General features: G+C 46.0%; 3 protein-coding genes across 4 annotated transcripts; 1 reads left to right on the top strand and 2 right to left on the bottom strand.

The window, feature by feature from the left end:
• Positions 1–145: 145 nt before the first annotated feature.
• On the bottom strand, positions 146–9,630 carry LOC108138909 (protein lev-9). Of its 2 annotated transcripts, XM_017261461.2 has the most exons (16): positions 9,349–9,630; positions 8,640–8,939; positions 7,797–7,976; positions 7,538–7,729; positions 7,298–7,474; positions 6,448–6,630; positions 5,287–6,083; positions 5,024–5,231; positions 3,622–4,637; positions 3,089–3,196; positions 2,709–3,028; positions 2,509–2,654; positions 2,224–2,338; positions 1,929–2,047; positions 1,712–1,871; positions 146–1,320 (listed from the first exon to the last, which is right to left on the bottom strand). In XM_017261461.2, exons 1-16 carry the CDS (start codon positions 9,398–9,400, stop codon positions 360–362), a joined length of 5,034 nt encoding a protein of 1,677 aa, XP_017116950.1. In that variant the 5' UTR covers positions 9,401–9,630; the 3' UTR covers positions 146–359. The 2 variants fall into 2 exon arrangements, with proteins under 2 accessions (XP_017116950.1, XP_017116952.1); XM_017261463.2 differs by lacking the exons at positions 146–1,320; positions 1,712–1,871; positions 1,929–2,047; ... (6 more) ...; positions 5,287–6,083; positions 6,448–6,630 and adding an exon at positions 6,808–7,226 and having other exon boundaries at positions 9,349–9,620.
• Positions 9,631–10,520: 890 nt separating this feature from the next.
• LOC108138904 lies at positions 10,521–18,813 on the top strand. The gene is made up of 10 exons (XM_017261455.2): positions 10,521–10,914; positions 12,358–12,478; positions 12,541–12,740; positions 13,422–14,688; positions 15,248–15,353; positions 15,419–16,251; positions 16,640–17,375; positions 17,717–17,907; positions 17,968–18,443; positions 18,506–18,813. The coding sequence occupies exons 2-10, from the start codon at positions 12,408–12,410 to the stop codon at positions 18,724–18,726; spliced, it is 4,101 nt and encodes a 1,366-aa protein (XP_017116944.1). The 5' UTR covers positions 10,521–10,914; positions 12,358–12,407; the 3' UTR covers positions 18,727–18,813.
• A 103-nt stretch (positions 18,814–18,916) lies between these two features.
• LOC108138905 (dolichol-phosphate mannosyltransferase subunit 1) lies at positions 18,917–19,841 on the bottom strand. Its single transcript, XM_017261456.2, has 3 exons — positions 19,679–19,841; positions 19,410–19,620; positions 18,917–19,351 (listed from the first exon to the last, which is right to left on the bottom strand). Exons 1-3 carry the CDS (start codon positions 19,780–19,782, stop codon positions 18,941–18,943), a joined length of 726 nt encoding a protein of 241 aa, XP_017116945.1. The 5' UTR covers positions 19,783–19,841; the 3' UTR covers positions 18,917–18,940.
• Positions 19,842–19,909: the final 68 nt, after the last annotated feature.

Here is a 19,909-nt window from a genome sequence, read left to right as displayed (position 1 = left end):
GGCACTGATCAACACTGTTTTAAATTTGAATTTGAATTTAAATATGTAACTGTTTCAGGTACTATTAGTATCTAATGTTTTTATTTAAAATTTTAAAAACTATTCGCAAGGTTTAAGACGCTATGAAAACAAACCCGTTAATATGTTTATTCGACGAACATTTATTAATAGTAAAATGATGGCCTTGCGATACAGTACAGGGCTACAGTTTCGTTACAGTTACAATTGAATCGCAATAATGTCGTTATTAGTTAGTAAACGCGTGACTGTGCGCCTGGAATGTGCATTATTTAGTAGGTAATATGTATTAGTATCACTCTGGTGCCGATCTCGTCATCACCTCACGGAGCGGAGTCACTCTAGCCCATGCTGGTGGATAGGTGCTTGCCGGAGACCGCATTTCCCGAACCTCCACCTCCTCCTCCGCCGGCGGGACCCTCGTTGGTCACGCACGTGGGTATGGCACTCGACCACTTGCCGTTCTTGAGGCACTTGAGCACCTTGGAGCCGCGCAGATCCAGGCCAGCATCGCAGGTGAAGGTGATGCTCTCGCCGATGGCGTAGTAGAACTTGACGGAGGACATGCGACCGCTGATGACGGTGCCGGGATAGGAGCAGGCCTGCACGCACTTGGGCAGGCCGCCCGACCAGCGCCCGTTATCCTGGCAGGCAATGATCGGCTGGCCCTGCATCATGTACTCCGGGTTGCAATTGAACTGGACCACATCGCCGGCACGGTAAGGTGCCGAGCCCTGGGCGTAACCGTTTTGCGGCGCCCCCGGATTGTCGCACTGCACCTCGACGCAGGTGGGCAGCGGGGCCGACCACTCGCCCGTCGGATTGCAGATGGCTTCCGCCGGGCCTCGCAGCCCGTAGCCGGATGAGCACGAGAAGGCCGCCCGACCGCCCACCTCGCGCGACAGCACGGAGACTCGCGGCGAGCTAGCATTGCCGCCCATCCCCAGCGGGATGTCGCCGCACTCGACGCTCTCGCAAACCGGCAACGGAGCGCTCCAATTGCCACTCGGCATGCAGAACAGCTCCGAGGCGCCAATCAGTGAGTTCCCGTTCGCGCAGGACATCAGCGCCCGCGTGCTCAGCTTCGTATCGTTGGTGTTCACGATCAGGCCTCGCCGCATCGGTATCTCCGGGCAGTTGATCGCCCGCACAACCACCTCCACGGCGTGCTCGTGCCGGGCCGGGGTCATGCACGAGTAGATGCCGCTGTCGTCGCTGGCCGCGTCCACGATGCTCAGGCGGTACTCCAGCGTCGAGTCGCGGCCCTCGTCTGCCTCCGTCACCCAGCCCTCCGTGTAGTTCCTGCAAAGTCACGGGGATTCGTTAGAGGGTTTTAATTCAAGACAGACAATATACACCTATATATATATATATCCCTTTAGAAAAAAGGCATTACGGAATTTCCTTTCTGAATATTTTCAAAAGTAATTTGAAAAATTATACAATAATATCCCGTTTGAACTTTTAACAATAGGCTTCTTAGCATTAGCCAAATAATCTTTTCCTATTAACAAAAGAGCAATGTGTCCTTAATTATTATAAAAGATATCTAATCGCAATAAATAGTCTATGAAATCGAAATTTAGGTCAGAAGTAATTTTTAAACATACCCCTTGCTGAAATTAATTGGTCAGTAAATTAAAAATGACAAGTTTTAAACCTCATTCAGTGTACCCAATTACCCGATACCCACTTGTGCGTGTGACTGACGTTCCACTTGGGATTTCCGAAGCGCCGCATCCACAGGCACTCCATGTGCAGAGTGGTTCCCGGATAGACGATCAGCTTGCCATCGTTGCTCTGGGCAATGGGTCCGTTTTGGTGGCGGAACAGGATGGTAGGGGCCTTCTCCACTGGAAATCGAATTAGGTGAGATTAACCAACAACAGCTTCAAATGTAAACTACCCACTGGCATAGTCATTTTCCTGATTGAGGCCGGAGCACACGGGCTTGGTGTTGGTCCACTCCGAGTGGATGCAGGTCCTCTCGTGGCTGCCCGTCATCGAAAACTTGCCAATGTCCATACATCTAAAATAAATTATTGGAAAAAATGTAGGTTTTTTTTTAAAAAAAATATGTAACATAGATTTATTGTATTTTATGTTCATTTAATAAGTCATTTTAAAAAAAATTAGGATTTATGTTTGATAAAAAATTAATTTTTTTTTTTTTTTAAATTTAAATCGAAAATTTAGAAAACTCACCTGGATATGATTGTGGCTCCTGGGGGAAAGTCTACAACATCTTCACGGATCTCCAGGTCGTTATAAAAACTAACCACATTTGCTTCGTTGTTTCTGAACACACAAGTTCCATTCTCTAAATAGTCATGGTATTTAAAGAAATAAATATTAAATAACAAAATTTTAAATTTTTAAAATATTTGTTCAGTTACAGAACATGTTTTTCTAATATTATTGTTTTGTAATCAATTTTGAATTGCCTTTGAAAATGAGGCTTTCAGCTTGGGAAAACCTTTTATAACTCACCGCAATTGTAGGATCGTCCTATCCACAGTCCATTGTCGCAGATGATGCGCCACGTCTGTCGATCCCCGGCCGCATTTGGGATGCAATTGAAGAAGATCTCCGTGCCGCTTTCGTAGGCGCCATCAAGCTCTGGATGCTCGGCATTCCTTCAGAGATCAGAGGACTATTAAGCAGCCATGCCAGGAAAGACCATAACTCACTTGTAGACCAGGGCGCCATCCGTTAGCATGGGTGGACCGCACATCTTCATGTCGTCGTGCTCATCCGTGCTGTTGTCGTGGTGGTCGTGATCGTGCTCGTTGTCCAGTTCGTTGTGCTCCACCACCTTGGGATGCGGCGTGGGCGTGGCATGCTCCAGCTCCTCGCGGGATTTTCTCAGTCCGGACTCACAGGGGACACTGGGCGGGGTGAGGACGCCCTTGTGGCAGGACATCTCTATGGGATTGGCGTTGGTGGAGAGTTCACAGCGAACGCTGACACTGCTGCCATGGCCAATGGTCAATCCCGCCCGATAGCCACCCTGAAATATGGTTAAATGGCGCTCTTAGATTGAAAAGACAGTTTGATAAGTGATCCTTACATCGTAGATTAGTCCTGGAATATTGGGCAATGTGCAGGGCACCGATGTGCACTCGGAGAAGGCGTTCACCGACCAGGATCCATGGGCACAGCGCAGCTGAGCCGAGCCCTGGAATTTAAATGATTAATTAATAAAGACATTTTTAAACATTTATTGAAATATTTTAAATGAAATATAAGGCTTGAACAATTTTAAAAAGTTTGGATTCACATTTGGTAAATAAACTCATCAATTAAAATCTTGTTTTTCAAAAATTATTGTAGTCCATTTGACTTTTTACGCTGTTTTTTGGTGCGACCTATAAAATCCATCCAATATCGATTAAAAAAAATGCATTTTGTTTTGATACAAAAACCGATTTTTAAAGGAGTTTTTTAAAATAATTTCATTAAATAAATTTTAATGTTTACAACTAAAGAATTTCTTATATGTATAAAAAATTTGATAATAAATAAAAGAAAGTTGGAAATAAAATACCTTAAAATGATCTCTACAAAATATAATGAACTTTTTAAAATATTTAATTTACCCACCTGAATGTTGAACCCATCCTCGCACTCCAGGGTGATGAACTCGTTGGACTGGATCTCCTCGTAGGTGGAAAGCGGGGTCAGCGATGGCTTGTCGCTCAGCTGCTTGGTGTGCGGCTCCACCTTAAAGTACTGGCCATGCTCCACGGCGGGCACCAAGCACGGAGCGGACAGGCACTTGGGCGTCTCCGGCTTCCAGATGCCCCTGATGCAGCGTGCCGTGACATTGTCGCCCTTGATGTTCAGCTTGAAGCCGGCATTGCACTCCAGATGCAGCATGATGCCCACGGCATTCCTGCCCGGAACCTTGCCCGGCCGCAATGTGGTCACATTTCCGAAGGAGTCCCAGTCGAGATCCTCGCAGGGTCCACGTAGTCGTTTGCCACTGCCCCCCTTTCCTGCCGCCTCTCCTCCGTCGCTTATGTCCACTTCCGCCTCCGGAATGGTGGCCCCCGATGGAGGAGGTGCCTGTCCAATGCTGGAGCTCCGTTTGCGCCTACGACGAACCATCTGCGATCTCAACTGATCCATGTAGGATCGGGTGGAGTTCAGGTGGAAGCTGCGCGAGGAAACCGGCGGAGATCCATTGGATAACAGATCATCTTTGAGAGGGCGACCAAGATGAGCCACCTGACTCCGCGATGCCTGATTGATATTGGGCAGGTGCACCACTCCAACTCCACCTCCACCTCCGGATCCAATGCCTCCACCACTGGCTCCCAGGTAGTTGTTGCCGCTCTCCAATTCCCTGAAGTGGCCCCGCATCATCACCGGTCCTCCATCGTGGCCATTGAGGTTGTTACCCACTCGACCTGGGCGTGCATCCTGGGCGTGCAGCTTCTGGTAGAGCTGATCTCGTCCTAACATCTTCTTAACGTATCGCTCATAACGCTCCTTGAGCTTCTGGAAATACTTGGACACCAGGTCGTCCTCCGATGGCTGTGGATGCGGTTTCGGATTCGGATGGGGACTGGCATGGCGCTTCACCCGGTGCAACGACTTCTCGGCGGGATTGGTAACTAGAAGGTAATAAATAATCTTTTAATATTGCAAAAATATCTACACTTGGAAAACAAATGGTATGGGAAAAAATTAATTATCTGGCTATTATATATGTAGTTTAATTAAAAATAATAAATAATAATGTTAATTATATGCATCTTAAATTTCAGGATTCAATAACAAAATATTTGAAATAATGTGGAAAATATGTTTCAAATTGATGTTACATTTTTAGTTATTAAAATTTATTCCGATTATAGTCAAATAAAATATTAAAAAAATATTTATTGTATTCCTAATTCCTTAATTTTCAGCTACAATAAGGATAAAAGAAATTTCGGGGGCAATAGAATGTCTCCATAATTTTAAGTTTGTTGGCAACTTATAGTTCGAATTTACTTACCCCTATTAATGTAGTTCTGATTTTCGACCAACTGCCTTTGAAGCTGTCGCTGGCGTTGCAGGAGATACATGGATCTCAGCTGGCGGATCTCCAGGGAGCGACGTCGGCGGCGATTCCAGCGCAGACGGGGATGCTGCCCCAGGAGGCACTGCGGCAGATCCAGAGGACGCCACTTGCCGCCCACGCAGGTGGCACCGGGTGGACCCACCTAAACAGAAACCATTCAGTAATTATAATAATAAAATACCCTTAATTTAAGGCACCTCCAAGACATATCCCTTGTCGCAATCGTACATGATCTGTTTGTTGTTGACGATCTTCTTCACATAGGGTCGGTAGTCGTAGAGTCCCATGTTGCCCACGAGGAGCACCTTGCCATTGGGAATGTAGCCGGGAAAGGAGCAGAAGACCTCGTCGCACTTGGGAGTCTCCCCGGTCCAGTTGCCAAAGGAGCAGGTGAGCACATAGTCATGGGGATCGGTGACATCCTTGCCCTCGGGACTGACCAGTTTGAAGCCATCCTTGCACTTGAACCGCGCCTTCATGCCGTGCTCCGTCTTGGGGGCCATCACCATGCCGTGCTTGGGTGGACGCGGCATGCTCTTGCACCTGGCGGGCACACAGCGCGGAATGATGCTCCAGGTGCCATTGTTGCAGGTGGGCGGACTGAGCAGTGACACCGGGAACTCGTAGTTCTCATCGCACTTCACCTCCAGTGCCGTCCCATGCTTCACCTTCTCCACGCCGCCAATGCTCTGCGTTTGGCTTGGCGACTGGGTGGTGGTCGTCGGCGGATGGACGATGGTCGTCCCGTTCTCATCCGTGGTGATCTCGATGGGGTACACATTGCCCTGCGATATGGTCGGCACCACACACGGCGCCAGGCACTCGGGCAGTGCGTTCCGCCACCTTCCATCGATCTGGCACACGCTCGAGCCCAGTCCATTGATCATCATCTCCGGCTGGCAGCGGAAGATGATGCTGGCCCCCAGTCCAGTGCCCGCCTCGATGTTCTCGATCCATCCATTGTACAGCACTCCCGGATGGCCGCAGTTTATCTCTGTCGAAGGGATTAAGGGTTTCATTAGCGTAATTGCAGTGGGCAACAGAATTAGTCTTCAAAAATTGTTTTAAAACTTTGTTTTATTAGTTTAATTTTACAAAAATCTAAATCTTCTTAAAGTATAAAGTATAAGCAGTCTAAACAATAAATAACTCTAATATTTTCTAAAAAATTATACTATTTTTTCTATTTAATTCTTGGGATTTCCTTAAGTTTGAAGTGTTAAATCTCTGAATTTCTCAAATTTGTTTTTTATTTAGATTGGAACTAGCTAGTAAAGTCATAGAAAAGTGATTTATTGCTTATGTATAAATGGAGTCCATCAAGTGGTAAACACAGAATGAAGTGGATGTGGACTTACCCTTGCAGGTGGGCAGTGTGCCGCTCCACTTGCGATCCGCTCCGCAGCGACTGGAGCTCTCGCCCATCAGGGTGTAGCCGTAGCGGCACTCGTAGCTGACCACCGAGTTGTAGGCCAGGGTGGTGTAGGTGGCCTTGCCATTTTTGGGATTCTCCGGCGTGGGACACACCACCGAGGTGACCACTGTTCAGGAAGTGGACACATGGCAGGTTAGCAATAGAGCTAAAGATACGATTACGGGGATACGGGTACGGGTAATGGGTACGTTAAAAGTTACCACAAATCTTTGAAAGCCGCTCGCGATTGATCCACCAAATAAAACAACTTTTACGTATCGGTTTCGATTCAATTAAATTTCTTCTTTTTTTTTTTGTTTGTTTTTTGCTCAAGATTTGCGGTAACTTTTATTTATTCATTCAACATTAATAGGCCAACAACAACGACAACAAGGTATGGCATAAACAATTTGAACAATCTGTTGTAACGCTAGATCAAATCAGAGTTGGAGATTGATTTAGATTTAGATTTAGATTAGGAGGAAGAGAAGTGTGTGTGTGGTCAAGGGGATCGGAGAACTCCGAGTGGAGAACTTGAGAGCCCTGACCAAAAAGTACGCCTTAACACATATGCATATAGGTTATAGTTTTTGGATATTTTTTTGGGGGTCTGTGCCAACATTGCCAGCTCCAAGGAGTCGGAAACGGGACGCAACAGGGGGGGCGGGGGCCGCTTCGCCTAGGACAACGACGCTTGGGTGGTGGTTACATTTGCGCTATCCGCTTTAAAGTCAAAGGTCAGAGGGCGAGAGGTCAGAGAGGCGGTTCCAAAGCGGCGCCAGCGCAATACTCACAGACACAGGTGGGCAGCTCCTTGGGCGTCCACGACCCATCCGACTGGCAGTAGCGCTCATGTTTGCCCACCAGCTCGTATCCGGTGCCGCAGTTGTAGGTGATCTTGCAGCCGTAGGTGTAGCACTCGCCGGCATGCCATCCGTAGGCCGGATCCGGTGGCTGGCCACAGGATCGAGCTGAAATCGTTTCGTTTTTTATTGTATCAAAGAGGATTCTTTGCGTCATAATGGATCACTCACGTTCGCACTGGATGTCCGGTCCATACCAACTGGCCAGGTTGTCGATGGCCAGGCACTTGGCCCGCGGAAATCCATTGGTCACATAGCCGGTGTGACAATGGTACTGCACCGTGGAGTCCAGGTCGAAGGTTTCCTGCTCCGGCAGCGCCGAATTCCGGGCATGCTCTATCTGCGGCGGTTTCAGGCAGTAAACTAGTGGTTATGTGGTGGTTAAAAAGGTTATATTCTTGTTTTATTTGGGTTGGTTCATATCACTCACTGTTCTGCTTGCAGGCTGGCTCGGCACCGGCCCAATTGCCATCCGCCTGGCAAAGACGACTCTGCAGACCCACCACATGGAAGCCATGGGGACAGGCATAGGAGGCACGAGCGCCAAAGTGGCGTCCTCCAACCGTGACCTGGCCCAAACTGGGCTGAGCTAGTTCCGGACATTCGCGATCTAGGGAAAAAAAAGGGTTTTAAATGTTTACTTTAAATGAAATAAAAATTACATTGTAAATAAAACCCTTTTTCATGCTTACAATGTGTAATTTAAACAAACAATTAGTACAGCAAATGAATTTCAAAATGGAGAAATTAAATTAGTCATTTTATTTTTACTCCCTGAAAGCGATTTATATCTTCCATTCCATCTTTCAACCTATACCTTCTGAGTAAACATTGATCATCTTTTAAATATATTATTTTGGTATTTTTTAAAAATACCAAATACCATTTTAATGATTTAGTTTTATACAAATCAATTAAAATAAAAATAAAAACATCAGCGTTAAACTTTTTTTTAACATGTTCATTTGGTTAAAATCAATTTATAACTTTTTGTTTCTTTCAAGTCTACGCAGCAAAATTTGATTTAAGTTAATTTGTAATAAATCAAATAAATTATCATTGCAAATTTGTAAAAACAATCTAGCAACAAAATAGTCAAGCTATGAGTCAAAAAAAAGGTTTAAGTTTGTAAGTAAACTAGTAATTTAAGTGTTCTGATTTTAGGATAATCCTTTTCATTTGTATAGTGAAAAAAGGAATTATTTCAGGTGCCTTAGGGCAATATTTTTAAAAATGTTGTATTTGATGTAGTGCACATATAATATATTATCACCTGGTTTGATGCATGAGTTGCCGCAGACACCGTCGCACAAGCACTTTTTCTTCTTGCTCTTGCAGTCCTCGTCGGAGGAGCACTTCCTCAAGCACTTCTGGCCCAGAAGGGTGGCCTGCTCCTCATCCCGCGGACACTCGGTGGAGGGCGAGTTGCGGGGGTTCTTGTAGACGCGTCCATCGTCATCGGATTCGAGGGAGTCATCGTCCTCCTCCCAGTCGTCGTCGTCGTCGTCCTGTTGCGGAATCTCCGAGGTGGTCTGGATGCTGGTGCTCATCGTGCTGGTGGGCACCGAAGTGACTGTAAGGATAAATAAATCACAGCTGTGTCAGTCATCTGGGCAAATACAAGTCCTGCCCCCAATAAAAAAAATCCACCCCTCAACGAGGCTTCTGTTTTGGTTCCGGATTCGCATTCGCATTCGCATGTGCGTTTGTTTTGCTCCGCCTCGCGTGCTGGCAAAAACATTGACCTATTTCCCCCGATGCCTGGTCCAGATGTCTGATGGCTCGGTCCCAGACTCATTTGGAGTCTGCGCACTGACCACCGTCTTATATAATCCAGCAGCATATACATTTTTCATCTTGGCAATTTCGACAATAGCCAAAATTTTAAAACTACTTATCCTTCTTAATGTTTGCCATATGTGGTTAAAGGACTCAAGTTTTCAGTATCAGTTATCAGTTAGGGTTTTATGTTACTTATTGACCTTTGTAGACCAGAATGGTGGTCACCAAACACTGCAGCAGCAGACGATTCATTTTGATTTGAAGTTTAAGTGGGTTTTCCCTCCTTTGATTTGTCTCTTTTTTGCCGAATCGGCCTTGGCTTTATAGCATTTTAGCTTTTGCAATTTGTTATTCCTCTGTGTTGCCAAATTATTTTTTTTGGTAACTTTTCCGACAATTTCGGTGCCTCGAAACTGCTCACTTTGAGGCAAAGAAACGAAATGCAGCAACACCAGCTGCTCTTCTCCTTTTCCGCTCTGTGTTTTCTGACAGATCAACCCAATTTGACAGCTCTCGATGGTGGTTGGTCTTTTTAACGGAAAATGAGAACGTAAAGGAAATTTCGGAAATAAGTGATTACGCTTTTAAATCTTAGCATACTTATTGGGGCTTAAAATGTCATCAATGCCTTTGTTATTAGCACAACTGAGTTTATTTTAAAGTTTTGATTTTATTTAAGGCATTGGAAAATACTTATTTGTATTGAAAACTTAGAATGTAGTTCAACGAGATTATAAATTTACAACAAATAATTTAAACTACTATAGCTTAGGGTCAAAATACATGTTGACCTAAATAATAGCAAGAACAATTTCCTCCTATACTAGTCTATTCTTAAATGCATGGAAATTTGTATAGTCTCCTAAAAGAATATTTAAAACTTTAAGGCAATACATAAAAAAAGATAAGAAATCCAACATTAAGAAGCAAATGAACTAAGAGTATCAAAAAAAAAATCTTTCAACCAAACTGTAATTAAATTCAAATGATGTTTCAGTTGAAATGGAGTTAATGGTGAAACTCGTTTGAAAGTAATTTCGGTGGCAATGCAAAATTTATTATACGAACCTTTTTCAAATATTGTTTTTTTTATATATTTTTTTTAAAGCTAAATTAAAATAAATAAATTTTTATTGTTGTCGCTTACACCTGAAGCGCCTTTATAAATGATATAAGTTTATTTTGACCTGCAAAAAACCGTTTATTTCACCATACCGCCCAAAGTAATTGGCGGCATGCCCGATGGAGCCAATTCGAACGGATTGCAGCCCTCGTCTAACTGGGGAGCTTCGAGAGCAGATGGCCGGAAAAGCTCCGGAGCTTTCCGCTGTACGCACTCGCTGGCGACCGATTTTCCAACGGATTCAGAACTCAGAACAGAACCAGAAGCAGTGAAAACGCAGAGCGCCGAGCACGACGACGGTGGCACAAGGAAAACCTAGCCAAAACGCGCACTGCCATCCTAAAAAAAAAAAAAAATTTGAAAAAAAAAGACAGAGAATCGAGCGGAAAAACGCGAAAGACCCAATACGAAAAACGCACTCGAAAGATACACTTTTCGGACGAAATGTCTTCGCGGCGTGTGTGTAACAAACATTTTGATTAGGCAATTAATTGAGCAAAGTGCAAGTGCAGTGGGTGGAAAATGTTTTAGACTCGGTGCGCCAGATTACGGGGGTATAGGGTTCGGGTTCGGGTTTGGGTTCGGAAGCGGGAGCGGGAGCGGCGGGTTTTCGGGGGCGCATGTGAAAAGCGCGTAAAGAAAAGTAAGTGACGGACGTCGGACGGGAATTTGTGTATTAAAATAAATCAAATAACCAACTAAACGCTGTATACACACCGCATCGAATGAGTGCGCTGCAAATGGCATCGGCGAAAAGAGAAATATAAATATGCGAGCGAAAGATATACACAGATTCACACGGTTGTCTTTGACAAATTAATTGATATTGAACCATTTCGAAATTCCGCTGCGACAAAATGTCGAACTAACAGATTCAAAAGCATATATTCTGTGTATATAGGGGGGATTTATTTTTAGCCCACTTTCCACCCCTCCCCACCCTCCTCAATCCTGTCCTGCAGAAAGAAATTCAAATCGTTTGCGAAAGACAAATGCTGTGTGTATTGTGGGTCGAGTGATTGAAAATATTTTGATATCCAATAAATACCCAAATTGGGGGAATGGGGCTTAAGCATCCCATATAGGTGATATACTTGTATATATGCTTGCGCGTCAACAATTTTCAAGCGTGTACACAAAAATCCAGCCAAGCGCATTGCCCGCAATAAATCCGAGACGAGACCCAGACCCAGACCCACCATCCACCACCCATTCTGCACCTTCCTCCTACCACCACCCACAACCACCCATCACCCATCACCCACCACCCACAACCCACTTGGGCCAGTTCACTCGACCACTTGATTAACGCCAATGCCAATTCAACGCAGAAAATCTCTATAAAAAGTTCCCGCAGAGAGCATGCGTTCGCTTTCCATCGCTTCTTCAGAGAGCTTTTCTCTCTCACTCTCTTTCCTCTCCACCAGCCGCCTCTCTCTCTCTCTCTCTCTGCCCGCCATCGCCTCGTCTCGCTCACACGCAGGATGTGCTCGATGTGCTGGCCCCGAAGCACTTTGTTTTTGTCATTGACCTGTTGTGAAGAAAAACTATACATATGTATATGGGGCAGTTCATCAACTATTAACGACCATGATTACGGAACAATTACACATAACTAAGTGCTCCATATCGCTAAAGGGGAAACATCTTTGTAAAAGGACCTTAATTCCCAGCTGTATAGATTTCAAGAGGTCCTTAATCGATAAGGGTATGAGATTCCCTGCAACAGCTGTGATGTTCCCACTGTATTCTTTTATTTGCAAAATAACGGAACGGTGAATTAGAAGTTGCTAATATAGAGTTTTTTTAAACACTGGAATTCATAAACAATTTATGAATATTATTCACAATTTAAAAAAAAATATTATTTTTACCGAAAAAGTAATTGTCTTGGTCACAGGATTTAAGATACCTTTTCGACACAATAGTGCGCATAAATAAACAAACTGAATTAACGTAATAAAAAATTGTTAGGGAAGTGTTGCCAAAGAAGTATTCTTTTCAAATCGGTTTAATTGGTTGCTCGTTTGTTTTCCAGTTTGCTTTAGTTTTTTTAATATGATTCCATCACCACCATTCATTGCAGGACATCAATAGTCAATTGTAATTTAAAGAGTAGGGAATCGAAAGACCGCAATGGGCAACGTGTGCAGCTCTGGCCAGAAGAAAAAGAAGGACAAGGACAGTGCCTCCGAAAAGTCAGACGAGTAAGTGGTTATGCCCCTGGCAGGGATTCGCTGAAGGAAACTGATTTTGGTGGCGTTTACAGCTCGCCTCCGTACTTGGAGGCGGAACAGAAGGACACCCTGATCTCCACCGACTCGAATGCTGGCGACGAGAAGCGCGCTCCCTTGGCGGCCGTGGAGGCGCTTCCGGAGGTGACTCCGGTGCCAGAGGCCAATGGCAATCAGCCGCAGAAGCAGCAGCCACCGACAATTCCGGGCAAAGCCACCGGGGGAGTAGACAAGGGTAAGTCAAATATCTATAATATGTAACCCCTTAAAGTAATATATCTAAAATAGCAAGAGACGCTTAAGTCCACTTAAATTCATACCTACTCCAGCTATAATTTGTTTAATATTTGTTTTTGTTTCACTTTGTAAGTCCGCGAATTCTTCAGCTTTTCCTTAGACCTTTTTTCTGATCGATATGAATAGTTGCTCTTCAAGTAAAAATTAATTCATTTCTTATGAATATAATGATTGAAGTTTATATATATATAGTTTATATATATATATATATAATATATATATAATATATATATATATATATATATATACATACATATATATTTGATGTTTCCCTTCTTAAGTCAGTGAATTCTTCAGCTGAAGAATAAGAATATCCTGTGAAAATATCCTTAATTGATTGAGACACCTAAATTTATAGTTAAATGATTTTTGAATCATTTTTTTTTTGCGAATTCTGCAGCTTAAGCTTAGGATTCTTTTTGATCGATTTAAACAGATTGAAAATTAACCAAAATTCATTGATACAAATATTTGATAATGATCCCTCATTATGTGCTACATTTTCCTAACTACGCGAATTCTTCAGATTAAGTCTTGCTAAACCAAACCTACAATACAGGTTCTAATTTATAATTCTTTAATCTATAAGAAACTCATCCTTTTTTTGTCCCTTGAACAGATTCGAATAGCACCACACCGCAGGGGGCGCAGGCGCCCAGTGACGTGGCGAATGCCAATCCCGGAGCCGGAAACCTGAGCGTGCTGCAGGGCAAGCCGCCACCCGGCCGCAAGATCGAGCGGGACAAGAAGATAGTGGTCTACATCCTGGCGGACAACAGCACCGAGTACAAGAAGCACAAGCGCGTGGTCCACAGCCTGTACAAACACTTCAAGAGCAAGTGCCAAAGCCGCGGCTTCGACTTCATCATCGCCGATGTGCACGACAGCGAGCCGGAGACGGAGCCGGGCAACGGGAATGCCCGGAAGGACTTCTCGCGGCTGCAGGAGGTGAAGCGCTGGACCCAGACGCCGCTGGAGGCGCAGGGCGGGCACGAGGAGGCGGCCAACTGCCTGTGCGAGATCACACGTCACTCGGCCGGCGCGTATGTGGTGCCGGTACTCTTCCTGGGCGCCACCCTGGGCACTCCGATGCTGCCGCTGACCATCGAGAGCCAGGACTTCACCTCGGTGCTGGGCATGGCCAGCGAGTCGGAGCGCCTGCTGCTGGAGAAGTGGTACACCATTGACAACTCGTACCAGCCGATGTGCCATCGGCTGCATGCCCAGCAGGTGGACCCGTACTCCGGCCAGGCCAACGGCGAGCTAAACGAGCTGCTGGCCGTCCTGCTGCGCCTATTCTCCGACGACGTCAAGGACTCGTATCTGACCACCGTGGTGGAGCAGGAGATCAACAACACGGTGCTGATCAGCCAGGAGCTGGCCAAGCGCTGCATCTGGATCCAGACGGGCAGCCAGGTGGCCCGGCCGTCGGAGAATGCCAGCCAGCTGGAGCTGGAGGTGCAGCGCAGGATCAGCCATGTCTATGCCGGACTGAAGAGCCAGTTGAGCGAGAAGAACCTCATCCGGCTGCTGCCCACGATGAGCATTTTGGACGAAGAGCTGTCGGCGGTCATTGAGAGCCTGCTGGACAAGGCGCTGGCCGGGATCTTCGAGGAGCACCAGCAGAAGAGCAGCATCCCCTACAACACGCTGGGCGTGGACCGGGTGCTGCTCGAAGAGCTGCGCCTTGTGGGCCACTACTCGAAGCTGCTGGCCCAGAACTCGGCCAACTTTGACATCATGAACGATGTGAAGCGCTACATCCGGGACAGCACCGCCCAACCGCTGGTCGTTTCCGGCGCCCGGGGCAGCGGCAAGAGCGTCCTGGTCTCCAAGATCATGGAGAACGTGCACCGCTGGAAGCCGGATGCCCAGCTCATACTGAGGTAAGCTTTGATTAATCATTATTAAAGCTACCAGTTTAAAAATACTTATCAATAGTCAAAAAATACTTATTGGTGGGGCAAAACCGACCCCAAAAAGGTGCTACAAATGTAGTATTATTGTCTGTCTAAAGATTTCTAAATGTAGTTCAATCATTTATTTCTGTTTCTCATTGACTTGCTATTTATAGATTTTCCTATTTAAGTCTGCAGCTTATCGATAGATTAGATTGCTACTAATAAATGTACATTCAGAACTAATTGAAAATATTTTTATCTTAATTGAAGAGTTTTCATCTTTAATGATGTTCATTGATAAAATTGTATTTAATTGCTGAATAGCTTGCTTTAAACAGTAGGGAATTCCCCACAAAACATAATTTTAGCCTTCGTTTCGTAAAGGTTAAAAATGTATTTAAAAAAAAAAGAATAAAGTTACATGATGTTTTCTTTTATGTTGATAAAAGAATCGAAATCTTTGCAATATTATTACAATATTCCTTGAACCTATTCAATTTGTAACTTTGTAGTTAATGAAACATTTTTGTCTTACCCCCACCAGATATGCCAATCTCAGTGCCCGCTCCTCGGATCTCACCTCATTGCTGGGCTCAATGGCCAACCAGATGTCGGTCCTGGAGACGGGTCATCAATGCCAAGTGCCTCACGTAAGGAAAACACTGTTTAACCAATGCCAGAGAGCTTATGTTAATGTGTCCTATTCCAAATTCAGACTCTTGAGGCCTATGCCCGTGTGATTCGGGAGATACTCGACCGGCAGCAGCGCTTCTTTGTGCTGATCATCGACGGCGTGGATGAACTGCAGCGGGATGAGCTGCTCGACTGGCTACCCCAGCAGCTGGGCAGTGCCAAATTGATCCTCACCATCAGCGAGCTGGCGGACGAGGGCGAAGAAGTGGACGGAACAGAGGCTTGGGCTGGAGCTGGGCCTGGAGACTCCTTTGATATGCTCGCCGCGCTGGCGCAATTGGGCATACCACAGCGATGCTTCCTGCGGCTGCGTCAGTTCACGGAGCGCCAGTGGCACGACATCCTCAGTTCCGGCGGCGGCGACTTCTACGCGGCCAACGGGGCACTCAAGCTGCCGGACGAGTGGAAGACGCTGCACGGCAAGACGCCCTACCACGCCAAGTCGCTGTGGTGGCTGGCCTGGCTGGGGCATGTGGCCCAGCCGATCAGCGAGATCGGGGACATCTCCGGCCGGATACTGCAGGTGCTCGAGTCCAAGTTCGCCGCCGATCAGGTGGAACTGCTGCTGCTGATCGTCCGGCTGTCGCCGTGGGGCATCCGCGAGAGCGACTGCCTCGGGGTGTTCCAGAAAATGACCCAGCTGGAGGCGCAGGTCGCCTTCAAGGTCTGGTCCAAGTTCTGCTGGCTGATGGGACCAATGCTCTTAGGTCTTAAGAATATTAGGATAGCGGACAGGAGCTTTGGACGCGCCGTCCTGGCGAGGTATGCGCAGAAGCAGTGGCTGGTACATGAAGCGCTGCGGGACTACTTCGACCGGCAGGACAGCGAGTTCAAGGGTAGCCAGGGTGCCAACACGTGAGTCTCCTTCCTATGATTTGATTAAAACAAAATCACTAGAAATAATGTAGTTAGTAATTAAATTAGGCCATCTTAGGTATTCTTACAAATGACCATTTAAGCAAAGTTATAAAGTTATGTATTTTTGTACGCCTTTAAACAATTTATTTAGATCACAAATCTGTTTTGATAGCAAATTCTAAAACAATTTTAAAACAATTTATTTTATACTTTAACGTCTGTTTCAATGGCTAAGACTGCGAATTCTTCAGCTTTAACTTGCCGAAATTTTAAATTATAAATTCCATCTCAAAAAAACATTACAAAATAATATTTTAGAGTAATATCATAGCAAATAGTACCCTTATTTGAAAGATGAAATTTCATAATCTTTTCTCTCCCACAGCTACAATTACCAAAAGTACTTAAAACTGCCTTATCATCACTTCTGTGCCGTAATCGAGGACAAGCCGGCGCCGCACAAGATTGACATACTCTTCAACTGCTTTTACTTTACGGACCTGCAGTGGATCGCCAACAAGGTGCACGCCACGGGACCGGAGCACCTGCTCCACGACATCCTGCAGGCGGAGTGGCTGGCCAAGTCCGGCGGCGACAGCTGCTCCACCGGCTACGTGCACATCCATTTGCTGAAGCAATTCCTCGAGCAGTATCTGCACGAGCTGAGCTACGACGGCCAGCAGTTCTACACGCTGATGAAGTACTACCTGAAGACGCGCTTCAGGGAGTCGCCGGAGCTGAAGGACGACGAGAAGATACGCTCGTGGTGGGAGTACACCAACGAACTGGAGTTCGCCTTCCTTGAGATTCTGAACGCGGATCTGGATGCGGAGAATGGCAATCAGGGGCAGGAGAAGCCGTCGGAGGAGGATGCTCCAACCGCGACCCCGGTAAAGGGCTACGACGTCCTGATGAATCTGCCCCAGTCCGGCTGCTATGTGGCCTCCATGTGCACGGAGCGAGCTGAGATCTGCATCTGGGATGTGAAGAACTGCTGCCGCATCCGGGAGCTGCAGGGCATCCAGCAGCCGACGGCGATGTGTCCAGTGGGCAACTATGAGGCAGCAGTTCTGTGCCGTCGCGAGATCCGAGTCATCAATCTGGACGAGGGAAAGTTTAAGGTGAGTGATAGTTAAATTGGCAAATAAATAGAAAGTAATTAGAAAGCGTGAGCATAAGATTTTGACTAATAACTTGATTATTATAAATTTAACTTAAGAAAATTTAACAAAATGTAACATATTGGTACCATAGAAATCACTAGGGTTTTGAAATCACCTGCAAAGGTGTCTAAAAGTATGCTGTAAATATATTCAAAACGAATTCATCGGACTTTCAGACTCAAAATATATTGTAGCATACTTTCAGACATTTTTAATATTTTATATGAGGCCCCTTAGGTTTTGTTAATGTAAAAATAATCATAAAATCATACCAATATAAAATTTCCTTCCAATTCCAGGTCACACTCAAAGGCGTAATGAACCAAAAGATGCCGTACTTCGGTCTGCACGATCAGAACCACTTGGTTTGCCTGTCCCGCAACCGGATGTATGTGAACTTGATGAATCTGGAGTCGGGCGACTGTGTTACCACCTTCAAGGCAGGCGAGGATCGCTTCCTCAACTCGCTTTTGGTCTCTGGAGACGGACGGTAACTAACCGCAAAAATGGCAAATTGTAGGAGTTCCTTAGTTTTTTGTTTGACTTCCAGGATCTTGGTGTGCGGCGATGAGACCCAGAAGCCCTTCCCACTGCTCGTCTGGCATTTGTCGCAGCGCAAGCTGCTCTATGACCTCCGAATCCCCCACCACGACTTCCTCACCTCCCTGTCGGCCATCACACACGAGGGTTCCTACGTCAGCGTGGTGGCCAAGGAGCTGAACGAGCCGACGACGCCCAACTTCATTGTGGTGTACGACCTGCAGAGCGGCACCCTGTTCAAGAAGTGGAAGCCCACCTGCAACACCGTCAGCCTGGCCATTTCCCAGGTAAATGCCTGCGTCATCGCCGGCTTGGAGGATGCCAAGATTCTGATCTGGGATCTGGTCACGGGCAATTGCAAGAGCACCCTGGTCGGCCACAATGCTCCAGTGACATTCTTGAAGCTGGATCCGCTGGGCAAGGTGCTGCTCTCCTACGATAAAGAAGGACGTGACACGGCCGTCCGCATGTGGGAGTTGAACTCGGGTAAGCCCTTTAGTCTCCGTCTTCTTTTGATCCAAAAATAGCTTAACAATCCTCTCCTGCAGCCAAATCCCTGGCCGTGTTCAAGCCGCCGGCGCAGGTGAGCACCTGTGAGATCCTGCCGAACGGAGCCTTCGTGGTGCTGGCCCTCAAGGATCGCAACTCCCTGCTGACCCTGGCCTTGAAGAACTACGGCGGCGGATCGGGCGACGCCCTGGACGATGATTGCGGCACTCTGTACGGCAATCCGGACAACCAGCACAAAGTTTTCGACTTGAGTAATTAAATCAATTAACGCTAGTTATCATTATTCAAATTATAAATGAAGTCTACCGGGGGGAACTCTGGAATTATTATAAATATGGCAAACAAATTTCTCATGCATAATTCATTAGATGTATGTAAAATTCTTTGAGCAAATCTTACCAAATGTACAAAGCAAAGGAAATCCAAAGAAAATTAAAAATTTAAAAATCTACTCAGTTGATGGTGGGTGTTCTTTATGTGGTTGCAAACAGATACAGCAGGTTCTTGGCAAACTGGATGATCTCGGTGCCGCCGAGCTTAGAGGTGCCATAGATGCGATCCACGAAGGTGATGGGCACCTCGGCAATGGTGTAGCCATGCTGTCTGGCCCGCACCAGCATTTCCATTTGAAAGACATAGCCCTTGGACACGCAACTGGCGATGCATTTCTCCAGGACGTCCTTCTTGTAGAGCCGGAAGGAGCCGGTCAGATCGCTGGCATCCGGACGCAGAAGCACCTGGGACAGAAAGTTGGCGCCACGCGAGATGAGCTTGCGCTTGAAGTCCCAACCAAAGACGCCTCCATTACCGGCATACCGAGTGCCGGATACAATATCGTAGTCTCCCTCCTTCTGCAGCTTGATGAACTCGGGTATAAACTTAGGCTGTAGCGGTATTTATACACATTAGTTTCGTTAACTTCAATCTGTTATCTCTGCTCACATGGTGACTCAAATCCGCATCAATGATAATAATGAAGTCCCCGGTGGCATGTTTAATGCCATGTATGTAGGCCGTGCCCAGTCCCAATTTGGAGCCCCGCGGTCTCAGGACAATCCTATCCTCACCGTAAATCTTCTGCAGATCCTTGGCCACATCCAACGTTCCATCCGGACTGCCGTCATCAATAACAATCACCTCATATTCCAAACCGCTGCAACGGGAAGAACTTTAAATGCCTGTTTTAACGCTTTAAAGAAGCCTCTGCTCACCTGGCCTTCATGTATTTCACAATAAGCCATATTATAATGGGCAAATTGTCCTTCTCGTTGTAGGTGGGCAGCAGTATACTATATTTATGGGCACTTGTTGGCATGGCTATAATTTTTCCAAACCGTGTAAATAATTCTAATACCAATTAGAGAAGTGTTGGAAAGTGTAAAATATGAAACAGCTGTCGGTGAATCGATTTCATTAATCGATAACTTTCGCCTAGTTGGCAA

This window comes from Drosophila elegans, unplaced genomic scaffold (assembly GCF_018152505.1).
Source record: "Drosophila elegans isolate 14027-0461.03 unplaced genomic scaffold, ASM1815250v1 contig_814, whole genome shotgun sequence".
NCBI classification, from domain to species: domain Eukaryota; kingdom Metazoa; phylum Arthropoda; class Insecta; order Diptera; family Drosophilidae; genus Drosophila; species Drosophila elegans.
Note: the sequence above shows the minus strand (reverse complement) of the source record. Positions and strands in the feature narration are given on the sequence as shown.